We start from the raw sequence: 12,222 nt of genomic DNA on the forward strand, positions 1-12,222 counted from the left end.
AAAACTGTAAGCAAGCTCTCAATGAAGTGTTTTCTGTTATAAGCTGCCTTGGGCATGTCTCTTCACAGCAACAAAACAGTAACTGAGATGGTACTTTATTAGCCTACATGCTATTAAATTATTTGTTTTTAAAAAAATGTTTAAACATCAAGAAAGCTTTAAAAAAAACGTTAGTACTGTGGGCTTTGTGTACTGTTCCTTGAACTGCAGGTGTCACATCCAGGAAATTGACAGGATAGTACCCTGATTTGGTTTTGACCATGTTCTCAGTCCACAATTACACACTGCAGTAGTTGTCATGGCCCCACAGTCTACTTTTACATACACTGATCCCAAGCCTGTCTTGTCACATCTAGCACAAACAGGCTCAGGGCTATAGAAGGACACAGTGTGAACAGGGCTAACGCCCAACAGTAGATATCTCAGGTTACCTGAGTTTCTCAGATAATGTACTGCTGATATCATGTGTCAAGCATATTCAAAATTAGGAAATAAAGTCCCAGGATTACGCTCATCACATCAGACAGATTCAACCATGAGATCCTGAGTCTGCCTCAGTGCCTTCATTCTTTAGCTTAAAAAAAAGAGTTATTTATTTTATTTATGTGAGTACACTGTAACTGTCTCTAGACGAACTAGAAGACAGCACTGACTTTCATTACAGATGGTTGTGAACCACCATGTGGTTGCTGGAAACTGAACTCAGGATCTCTGGAAGAGCAGTCAGTGCCATCTCTGCAGCCCTCTTTTTTTTTCTTTTTTTTTTTTTTTTAAATTTATTTATTCCAAGACCTCACCATGTAGCTCATGCTGGTTTTGAATTTAAGATCCTCGTGGCTCAGCCTCCCAAATGCCAGCAGTATACATGTGTACCACCAGCCTTTCTTTTTCTTCTCTTAAAAGAACTCTTCAGTCAGGCATGGTGTTCCATACCTTTAACCCTGGCACCTGGGAGGCTAAGGTAATAGATCTCTGTGAGTCTGAGGCCAGTCTGTTCTACCTAGACAGTTCTAAGCCAGCCAGAGCTACATAGTGAGGCTCTGTAATAAAAAAGTTCTTATGAAGAAACTGCAGGGCAAATACCAAAATCAGCATCCTTCCAGCCTGGAGCACTATGTACTTTAGAGCAATCAAAGCCACCTCTCTTCCACTCAGGGTTGAGAACAGAGAGCAGCCACAGCCAGGAGATGCTGTCCACACTGACATGATGCCTCACCAAGAAAGGAAGGGGAAGGCCGAGGGGGCCGGGGGTGAGGGCCCAGCTTCACTCCAGTACTGACAGTCTTCCCTTACTCTGTGGAGGCGGACTCTTGCTCCTCATCCACGCTCCAGGGTTATGCTGACTTACCTCTCCATCATGTTGTTTCACAATCTGCAGTTCAAAGAACTCCTCCTCCTCTTCCCCAGTCAGGGTAGCATCCCATCCTGCTTCTGGGTCATCGAGATTATCCTGAGAGCTGAAATCATCAGCTGAGAGCAGAGCTTTTACTTAACACCAGGCCGTTTTCAAGGACACCCCTTCTCCCGCCCTGCTAGCTGAACCATCGAGCTTATTATTAAAATTCTTCTGCTTCAGACTTCACTTGCTTTCTTCCCTGCAATCTCTCATGACACTGATAATAACCATTTAATAGTTCACAGATCCAAAAGCCAGAAAGTGCTTCAAGAAATTACCCAAGCTGTTCCCCGTATGTTATATTTTACATGGAAAGCAAATGAAGCCAAAATACCTAAGAGGTTATGAGAGGTCTGCTCATAAATGGTAATGATGGGATCACAGCCCAATCTCCCCACCCTTTAGTGCACTTAAGAAGCAAGAAGAAAGAAAGAGCAATTCCTCACAGTTAAACCTAACAACACTGCAGACTGGCTAATGGACCTGGCAACTGCACAGGGCCCTGTGGTCACTCGGCCCCGAGCCTGACTTCCCAGTGCCCCATCTACCTTAGGCTTGTGCCTACAAAGCAAAATAGGTGTGCTTGTGTAGATCACTAATGTGGAGTGCTGAACAAAGTTCTGACTGTCTCTTCAGATTCCCAGGTTAATGTGGTATATCTACACAAAGGACTTTTATTCAGCCATAAAGAAAAATGACTTTTTGTCATTTCCAAGAAAATGAATGATCAAGAGATCACTGTATTAAGTGAAATAAGCCAAACACAAGACATATATCCTTTCCCCCTAACAGTATAAACAAATCTAGATCTGTCTATTCATCTGCCTACCTACCTACATGGTGTGAATGCAGGAGAACGACTTGGCTGAAGAGAGGGACCCGTGAGAAGGGTACAGCGAGACGGGAGAATAGGTGAGAGGGTGCAGATAAGGAAAGCGTAATCTATGTACATATGAAAATGTCACATAAGTAACGAATATCCAGGACTTCCTATGCTTACAAAGACATTCTAACTGGGGAAGAAAGCAAATGCACAACTAAGAACTCGTCCTGAACTTCAATCCTCCCAATCCCTTGGAGGCCTGCCTTTCAGCTGCCCAGGAAGTCCAGCCCGAGCACAGGCCAGAGCCTCTCAGCCTCCAAGGCTCAAGAGAACACGGCAGACAGTGTCCTGGGACAGCTCTGGAACCACTCTCCGCTCTCAGGATGGACAGCGGTGTGGGTGCCCCATGTCTCTCCACCCTGTGCACATGTGAGTGCTCAGAGGCGCACTGGATGCGGAACCCCTCAGGCACCCTAGTACACTTCCCTTCAGTGAAGGGGACCACTGAGGCCGCCCAAGCTTCTCTATTTAGGGAAGTTTGTGTTAACACACACTTCTGCAGGTGTTTCATGGAGCTGAACTGCTGACTTTTTATTTTTAGCTCCCTAACCTACCTTTGCATTTTCTATTTTCCCTCCTATAGACAGAAACTGGTGCAATAGGTGTGCAGGGGTTGGGACAACAACAGTTATGTAAAAAGAAAAATAAGCAAGTAAGGTTAAGTTCACAGGAACTCACAAAAAAAGTTGAGAAAATCATTAAATAATGCTAAGAAAACATAGTATCCCTAGTTGTCGGTCCTTTCAAGATAGACATTTTCTTTGGAGCACTGAAGTCGAACATATATCAGTGTGGAAAAATATCCTAAATTGGTAGGGAAATAAAACACTCTCAGAAAAGCAGGCTGCCACATGGAGATGTGAGCATCCCAGTCCCAGCCGCTTGGTGGGCTGGAGCTCCAGTGGTAGCACACTTGCCTAGCTAGCATGTGTGACGCCCTATGGATGGAAAGACATAGACAGAAAGGGGAGAAAGGGTGGTGGGTTTCACACCACAGCAAGACTGATACTGAGATCGACAGTCCTTGTCCAGCATCAGAATACCACACTCAGAGCACTGAGCCTACGTCAGGGTGACTATAACCCAAAACATGATTGGCTAGATGTATAAAGGATTATCCTGTCACTGCTTTCTCAAGAAGCTACCACTAACTTACCATTTAGGTCAAGAAATATAACAGGAATGTGGGTCTCCATCCCAGGCACTGGGGTCCTAAAACATGAAGGACAGGTTATGTACAGTATCTGAGACATAGCAGTCCCTCAGGGGACAATGGCCTGAGCAATGATGTCCCTCTAAGATGGTGTGATAAGGTGTGTGACTGACTGCAGGAGCCATCCAGTGCTGGGATATGGGAGCTCACTCATAGACTCCCTCACCAGGTCCCCAGCAGCCGTCTAAAGCTTCCTTCCTGCCAAATGACATACTTAAGGGATCCTTGTGGCTTAACTTGCTTTGCTATCTTTAATTTCAGTCAAGTGTCAGAGAACATTTGCTGACAGCACAGCTTAAGCAACAAAACCAAAAACTGGTTGAGATGCAGTTTCTAACTGCATAATGACCTAACATTCTTTTAGGGAACAAATGATCCAAGTAATTAACATATTAACTATTTTTTAATGCTAAGTGCAGTGGTACTAAATATTGATTTAAGTTCTCAGAAATCCTAATTACCTTGGCCAATAACAGTATTATTTAATAAAACAGTTTCAAGCCATAGTCATATCCAACTCATGAAAATAATTTAACAGTCTTTCAATATCTCTGTTCTCATTATGAGCCATCCATTCATTAACTGCAGCACACAAGTGGGAAGGGAGGTGCCTGGTCACCCCTGGGGCTTTCAGAAGACATACTGTAGGGCCTTACCATTCTGCTGGTGCCCCTGGAATGCCACTCCCAGCCGAGGGCACCATCACTGCATTTCTTTCCTCTGTGAGCGTCAGCCGCATCTCCAGGAGCTGAGCCTCGCGGTCAGCATCGTCCTCAGTCTTGTCTAGAAGAGCAGAGGCAGGGTTAGGTCCAGCAATCCTGCTTGCTTCTCCCACATTCAGACAGATTTAGTGCATGGCAGGAGGTGCTGTGTGAGTTTATGTTCATGCAGTACAGGGTGGGAGGGAAGGAAAAAGGGAGAAAGGGAGGGAAGGAGAGGGAGGGAAGGAGAGGGGGAGAGGGAGGGAGGAGAGGAGGGAAAGGGAGAGGGAGAGGGAGAGGGGAAGAGAGACAGAGACAGAGAGACCATGAAAGACTGTGTGAGTACAGTGAGCGTATGTGTATGCAGGAGTCCGCAGAGGCCAGACAGAGTTACACACTGTTGTGAAAGCTGAGACTGAACCCAAGTCCTTGGTTCTGTGAGAGCAGTTCAGTGTTCTTAACCATTTCCCTGCCTGATTCCTCAGTGTCTTTAGTAAACAGGTTCTCTCCAGGTCAGTGGGAACTTGCAGAGGCTTCTTACAGCTCACAGACCTCTGGTGCAGGGCCTGATAGTCTGGCTCAGCTTCTAAGTTCCCAGTACCTCCAAAAAGAAACATCTGCAGCTTTCTCCCAGTTACTTTTTAATGTGTATAGACAGTTTGCCTACATGTATGTCTATGCCCTGTCCCCAGAAGGAAGTACAAAAAGACATCATTTCAACCAAATAAGTTAAGTGTTCTGAAAGGCTATGCCCCAAGCCAAGAACAGGCATCAATTCAAACACCACATTCATTGGGCCCTCAGCTGGCTATGTGAGGGCTACCGACACTCCGCTGCACTGCTGTGGGAGGGAATGTCCAACTTGTCTTCCTACCATGTTTACTGGCGAGCTTCTGCAGTTGTTGATCCAAGTATTCTTGACGTTTGGTTAATGCGTTCAGCCATTTTCTGCGAAGCCGCTCTAAATCCCTATCCTGGAAGCAAACAGAGGAAGCCGCACTCAGTGCGCGATCCAGGCAGCATGCTTAACCAGACACTCCCCATTTAAGCTCACTCTCCTAACTGCAAGACAGAAGCAGCATCCAACAAAGGCCTTTTTTTCTTCTTTTCTTTTTTAAAGACAATGTCTCATAAAACCTAGACTGGCCTGGAACTCATTCACTATGGAGCTAAAGATGAGTCTGTTCCTACCTAAGAGTGCTGGATGACCACAAGTTTCTGTGATCATCATGCCCAGTATAATCAGGACAAGAAAACCGATTGAAGGGCCAACAGTAATTCTACCTAAGATTTGGATCACAATTCCCAGAACAGGAAGCATTAGCGGACTCTAGAGTGGACAGGTGCTTAAGAATGGGTTCTCTTTGTGCTTGCTTAACTCCACCCACAAGAAACAGCATCTTCTATAAGATTGCCTGGCTGGACAAGAAATACAAACTGTTAGTATTCTGTCTAAGCTCCACCCCACAGTTACCGGGCAACAGCCAAGTAAGCTCCTCCCTACAATTTACCTGGCAACAGCCAGGTAGGCCAGGCCCACTATAAAGGGGCTGCTTGCCCCTCCCTCTCTCTTACTCCTATTTCCTGCTTGCTTCTCTCTTCATTGTTCTCTCTCCCTCTTCCCTTCCCCCCTCTCCACGCGGTCATGGCCGGCCTCTACTTCTCTACTTTCTCCTTCTCTCTACCTTTCTCTGCCTCTACTACCCTGCCCTAAATAAACTCTATTCTATGCTATACAGGTGTGTGGCAGGTCCCTCAGGGTCAAGGGATGTCTCTTCGGGGGCCCACTGAGGCATCCCCCTCCCCCATATCTCACCACACCCCCACAGGACATATCTCCCTTCTCTTTATCTTTTTAAAAACACAACACAACTGTACTTAACAAGCTTCAAATGTTTACTCCTCAGAACTACCAGAAAAATCCTTCAAGTTTCTAGCCACTTCCAACAGCACGTGCTTCTTCTTCTTGGGCATATCTGGGAGGTAGCAGTGGGTGAGACAACAGGGGTTGTTATTGACAGACTGAACCCCACCAGTCAACACCTGCTGGCACGCCAACCTGACCTCATTTCCTTTAGTAACATGGTTAGGAGGCTGGTGGTTCAGAGGAATGCTGCAGATGTCAAGTGTCTGGATTTCAACAGGGCACTTAACCAAATAGCCTATGACATTCCTGTGGACAAGATGGAGAAACGTGCTGTGCATCTCCTCTAAGTGCAACCACAGAGGGCTCAAATACCACATCCAGAAAGCAGTGATGAATGGGATAATGTCTGTTTAAAAGAAGACTCCATTCTGAGTTCATACTCTGAGTTCAACCCAGCTGATACAGTGAGGTTTCTTCTTCCCTTTTTTTTTTTTTAAATCAATGATTTATAGGAAGGCAGACGTTTCTATCAAATTAAGATGATGCAAAGCCAGGAGAGTGACTACAGTAGATGACATAATCAGGCTCCAAAGAGCCTGGGCAGTCCTAAATGATGACAACAAGATGCAACTTCACAGACATAAACAAAATCTGGCACATTAGGAAAAGAAACGACAGGGGGAACAAAACCTCCAAAATGAATGGACAAGTCAAGGAACGGGGCATGCAGGGTGACCTGGTCTCACACATGTAAGACGGAAATAGAGGCATAGAGGCATGTATGCGCGCGCAGGCACACACACACACACACACACACACACACACACACACACCCTCCCCTATGGGTGACTCAGCTCAAGGGGAACCCAGACAAGGGAGCTGGGAGGTGGCTTTGTAAACAGGCCAATGCAGTGTCCCTGAGTAGGAAAGGATTTTGTCACAGGGTGCCCTAATCTTAGTCCATGAACCCCCACAACATACAGCATTCCATACTTTGACTTTTGGGAAAAGCAGAATTGTTTAATTATCAAGTAGCAGTGCAGAAAGATCCTGGCCTGTGTAATTAAGTACTTGAATCAAGCTGATTTGATGAGGCCAACAGGTGCTCAATTACCTGGTAGCTGTCCATGTCCTCCTCTTCCTCCTAAAAGAAAACAGCGTATTATGTAGAACCAAAACAATTATTTACCCACAAACCAGGCCCTTGTCCACAACCACAATCTTCTCCCACAGTTCCTGTCATCTTGTCTAATTGATGCATCACACTTGGCCTCCCACCCAGCCTCACCAGCCCTCATGTCAGGAAGGGGGTTAGACTAGGAGCTTCTAGGGCAGAGTGAAGAGGCTCCCCTGACCTTTTCCAAGTCCATACAATGTTCTCCCTGCTGGGCTTACCACCCTCTACTCCAGGGGAAATCAAACACCTGCTGACAAAGAGTCTTTACCAGCCAGTGGGGGTTCTTTAGAGGGGTGGGCCATGGGAGGAAGTTAATCACTGCTAGGCTTGGGGGGTTGCCAGGCTGAGAGGTTTAACTCTCGGTTCACCACACACCAGGACAACACATAGTAACCGCCTAGTACAAGGGGCTCTTGTCAAGACAGTGCACTGAAGGAGACACCAAGGATAGGGCAGAGCATCAATGTCTCAAAAGATTCTGCTCTCCTGTTGCCTTTCAAAAAGTTCAGAGCAGGCCCAGAAACTTACATAGATGTTCTCGTGGATCTTAGGGGACCTGAGAGGTCTAACTTTCACACACCCAATGCCAACTGACAATATGCACTCTTCCATCAGCGGTAAAGTCCCTGACTCTTGCACAGACTTCACTTCAACTTGAACTCGACGAGACTGCCCCTGCAGCACAGAGATTTGGGAACATATATACACACACACATACAAAAATTCAGCTTCTTGAGTTTCAAAACTCTAGTTTAGAGAGACCCCTACAGGCTGATATAGAAAATGCATTTGGCTTTAGAGACATTCATCTATCTCATAACTGTTAATTACTAAAGCATAAATTCTAACCTAGTCAGAAAAATGTATTTTTGTTCAAACACATAGAGAACAAAAATGAGTATTTTTTTATAATTCCTAAATAATAAGAAACTAAATGAAAATGTGTTTTAATGAATGATGGGGGCTTATTTTGTAGCTCTGGCTGATGTAGTACTCACTACCTAGACTGGCCTAATTTTGAATTTAAGGCAATCCTCCTGGCTCAGTCTGCCAAATGCTGACACTGGCGTTTGACAGAACACCCAGGTAAATGAAAACATACAAGCAAAGGAAATGCAAAAAGTGTATAATAAAAAAATGTCGGGGGCTGGAGAGATGGCTCAGTGGTTAAGAGCACTGACTACTCTTGCAGAGGTCCTGAATTCAAATCCTAGCAACCACATGGTGGCTCACAACCATCTGTAATGAGATCTGATGCCCTCTTCTGGTGTATCTGAAGATTTATTACATATAATAAATAAATCATAAATCTTTTTTTAAAAAAGTCCAACTAAGCCAGGCATGGTGGTTCACATTGTAACTTACTTTAGCACGCCAGAGATAGGCAGGGAAATCTCCACGCTTGAGCCTATCTTGAGCTGCATAGAGTTCTAGGCTATCCTGGGTTACATAGAGTTCTGGGGCTACCTAAGGAGACCTAGACTGAAAAAGGCCAACTTTCAGAAAAGGTAACTATGAGAGCTTTTATTTCAACCTGCTAAGCTAGAAATTACTTCCAACAGAGATCAAAGTTTATGAAACAGATAGTATCAATCCTATAGAACAGGAATTTAAACTGGTCAAGCTTGTTTGGCTATGTAACTTCAAACTGTAAGCAACTTGTGCCCCAGCAATTCAACAATCAAGTACATGAATGGATAAGTACTCTGAAGTGGGGTGAAGAACAAAGTAGTAGACCTATATCAAATAGGGAATGCTGACAACTGTGTGAAGTCCTATACCTGTCACTAAGCAACTGGTACAGAAAAACACTTACAGCCTATATACGTAAAAGCACAGGGTACCAAAGTTAGCATTCGGTCTTATTTTAAAGATAAGAACTGCCAGGCAGTGGTGATGCACACCTTTAATCCCAGCCCTAGGGAGGCAGAGGCAGGCAGATCTCTGTGCATTCTAGACCAGCGTGCTCGATGAGCAAGTCCAAGTCAGCCAGAGATACAAAGAGAAACTCTGTCCTGAAACAAGAAAGAAGGAAGGGAGGGAGGGAGGGAGGGAGGGAGGGAGGGAGGGAGGGAGGGAGGGAGGGATGAAAGAAAGAAAGAAAGAAAGAAAGAAAGAAAGAAAGAAAGAAAGAAAGAAAAGGAATTGACCTGCATACATGGTCCTTTTCACAGAATTAAAGAAATTAAGCTACAAATGATGTGATCAGGATTGGCCCTGCTTGGTTATGTCCAGAACAAGCCCTGTAACTCTACACACTGAGGCAGACACTGGGGAGAGTTCCTGGTGCCCCCAAGTCACTATACATGGTAGGAACAGAGAAGAGCATCTAAGCAACAGAACCTAAACATCCAATTCCAAGTTAATTATTTTTCCACTCATCCAGAATTTCAGCTACCAAGAGATTTGTACAGTCAGGAACTACTCAGGCAATTACTGCCCTACTAACAATATCTGATGGACAGACACTGATCTAAACATTTCCAAGGATTATGCACCGATATCTTATGGGAAAAGTCAGTCAGTAAACATTCTTTATTTCATTGTTATTATTATTCCTCTATGTGTGTGCAGTGCACACTGCAGGTCAGAGGACAACTTTACAGTCACTTCCCACTGTCCATATTCACTAGGGTCCCAGCAATGTGGGTCTTCAGGCTTATGTGGCAAGCACCTTTACCCACGTTACTAAGTCGAAGACTACTTCATCATTTCAAGTAGTGCCTTCTGTCTCTTCAGTCTACCCTGAATGTTTGAAACAGAACATGGAAGACAGTCAGAGGAAGGCTTACTGTCTCAGAAAACACCTTGGAACATTCCCTCAGCCACTACTCTGAATCCCATCCAGCTGTTGTGGTCCGGTCTGTTCCTGCAGCATCTCGACATGGTTACAAACAATCCCTTATCCTGCCACTGTCCCAATCAAGAACAGTGTGGCCCAATTTTAAACATCAAATTCAGGTGAGCCCAGCAAGCTGCCCAAGCGTCTGTGACAACCTCTACCTTCCCACTTCCCTCCTACAAGGGCCACTGCTCGAGCAGAGTCCCATCTCGAGTCCTTACCCTGCCACCTGACGGGAACCCTTTACCAAGCTGAAGTGTCCTTCTCAGCACTGAGGTGAGGAGGATGTTCATCCTTCACTGAAGCCTTCCTGACAAACTAGGAGCATCTCTGGACACTCTCAGTCTAGGGTCTGAGCTACAACTGACACTGAAACAGCCAGTTGACAGTAAGCTGCAGAAAAGTCACCTAGCCTGGCTTCCTAAGATGACTTCTTAAGGCAGCCAAGGAAAATGCCCAGGGAAAGATCTTCCCCCTCAGGAATTCATCCGTGTCTCCCTACAGTGCCATGTCTCTGAATAACACTGCGGCTGAAAATCCCCCCTTTGCTCTAAGCCTCTCATCTGTGTGTGAATGCATCAGAGAAAACTCATTTGCTTCTTCCTTCTACGGTAATCTGAAATTTAAATATTTAAGCAAACACCTTTTCCTTCAACCTTTTCTCATGGTTTTCTTTGAATACTTTTAACATTCATTTCTAAAGCAATTCTAATAATATGGGTTTTTAAAGATTTGTTAGTTTTGTTTATGTGTGTCTGTGTGTCTTTCTGAGTAGGGGTCATAATGTAGGGCCCACAGATGGCCCAGGGATTGTAAGCCATGTGTTCTGGGCACTGGAAACCAAATGAGAGTGGCAGAGAAGAGCGATTCTTAATCACTGAGCCATCTCTCCAGCTCACTAGTGTTATAGCTAAAGGTATGAAAACTTAGAACAGCCTACTAGATTTTTAAAATGAGGCATAGTGTTGGAAGAAGAGTACTTCCAATTATTTGTACTGAGATTTTCCACTCTCTGTGATATGTGACATGAAAGCAGAAGAAGAGAAGATGGTTTGGGAAAAGAAAGGATCAGCAAGAGGAGGGTATGTGGGCATACACAGAAAACCTTCACAATGAAGATTGCTACTTTTTTCTAAGAAAGAGATTAATCACATATGGAAACCCGCTCTGTCACTGTAGGTCAGCAGCACAGACTGACAGATGGCCACTCACCTGGGTGATTTAACAACTGCCGTGTGTCAAGCACAGGACTTTATATGACACTCTCCTACTTCTCACAAAACCCCACAACACTGGGGCTAACCCCTCTCTGTGTTCCAGGTGAAGGGCTCACAAGCACTGCTAGGCCCTGCAGGGCCAGCCAGGAGCTGGCTGTCCTCCCCTGCGTATTTAGCACTCTTTGCCCCTTGAACTGTTTTCCCATGTTCATGAGCACATGAAGCTGCCTGGTATGTCTGCCTTAAGTCCTACTCTTCAATTCTGAGTTTTCCTTGAACGCATCTCATTTTCAAACCAACAAGAAGGCTCAGCCAGTAAAGGTGTTTGCTTCAACTTTGATGACCTGGGTTCAATTCTCAGGTCACCAGGGCCTAAACAGCGAAAAGAACCCACTTTTCCAAAGTATCCTCTGAGCTGCACTGTGTCCTGCGGCATACAGACTCACACATATACAACTCAGACACATACATACAAAATAATAAAATATTTTTCAAAAAGCTTATTTTTAACCCTTTTAGAAACTACTTTTAAAACATCATTTAGAGGTTGGAGAGATGGCTCAGTGGTTAAGAGCACTGACTGATCTTCTGAAGGTCCTGAGTTCAAATCCCAACAACTACATGGTGGCTCACAACCATCCATAATGAAATCTGACCCCTCTTCTAGCGTGTCTGAAGACAGCTACAGTATACTTAGATATAATAAATAAACCTTTTTAAAAAATCATTAAGAAGTAAGACTTTTGACAATAGAAGAAAATGCACATAATGTAAGAGACAATTTTCATATAAGAAATGGGGTTGAAAATGAAAATGAAAACCTAGAAAGGGACCAGGGAGATGGCTATATAAAGGACCTTGCCACCATCACACAATATTCCGATTTCAAACCCCAGAACTATATGTTGAAGAGAAAACCGAGCCTC

The 12,222-nt window shown here is 44.7% G+C and overlaps 1 protein-coding gene across 6 annotated transcripts in view; it reads right to left on the reverse strand.

The window, feature by feature from the left end:
• Window positions 1-12,222, reverse strand: part of Kif13b (kinesin family member 13B) — a 163,503-nt gene that overhangs the window by 37,703 nt on the left and 113,578 nt on the right. For all 6 annotated transcript variants that reach the window (XM_052191202.1, XM_052191201.1, XM_052191206.1 and 3 more), the window contains exons 25-30: window positions 7,766-7,912; window positions 7,175-7,204; window positions 5,068-5,167; window positions 4,149-4,275; window positions 3,436-3,491; window positions 1,349-1,470 (exon numbers count right to left, since the gene is read on the reverse strand). In XM_052191202.1, coding sequence (XP_052047162.1) covers window positions 1,349-1,470; window positions 3,436-3,491; window positions 4,149-4,275; window positions 5,068-5,167; window positions 7,175-7,204; window positions 7,766-7,912 — 582 coding nt within the window. The remainder of the gene's footprint in view (window positions 1-1,348; window positions 1,471-3,435; window positions 3,492-4,148; window positions 4,276-5,067; window positions 5,168-7,174; window positions 7,205-7,765; window positions 7,913-12,222) is intronic.

This window comes from Apodemus sylvaticus, chromosome 8 (genome assembly GCF_947179515.1).
Source record: "Apodemus sylvaticus chromosome 8, mApoSyl1.1, whole genome shotgun sequence".
NCBI lineage: Eukaryota > Metazoa > Chordata > Mammalia > Rodentia > Muridae > Apodemus > Apodemus sylvaticus.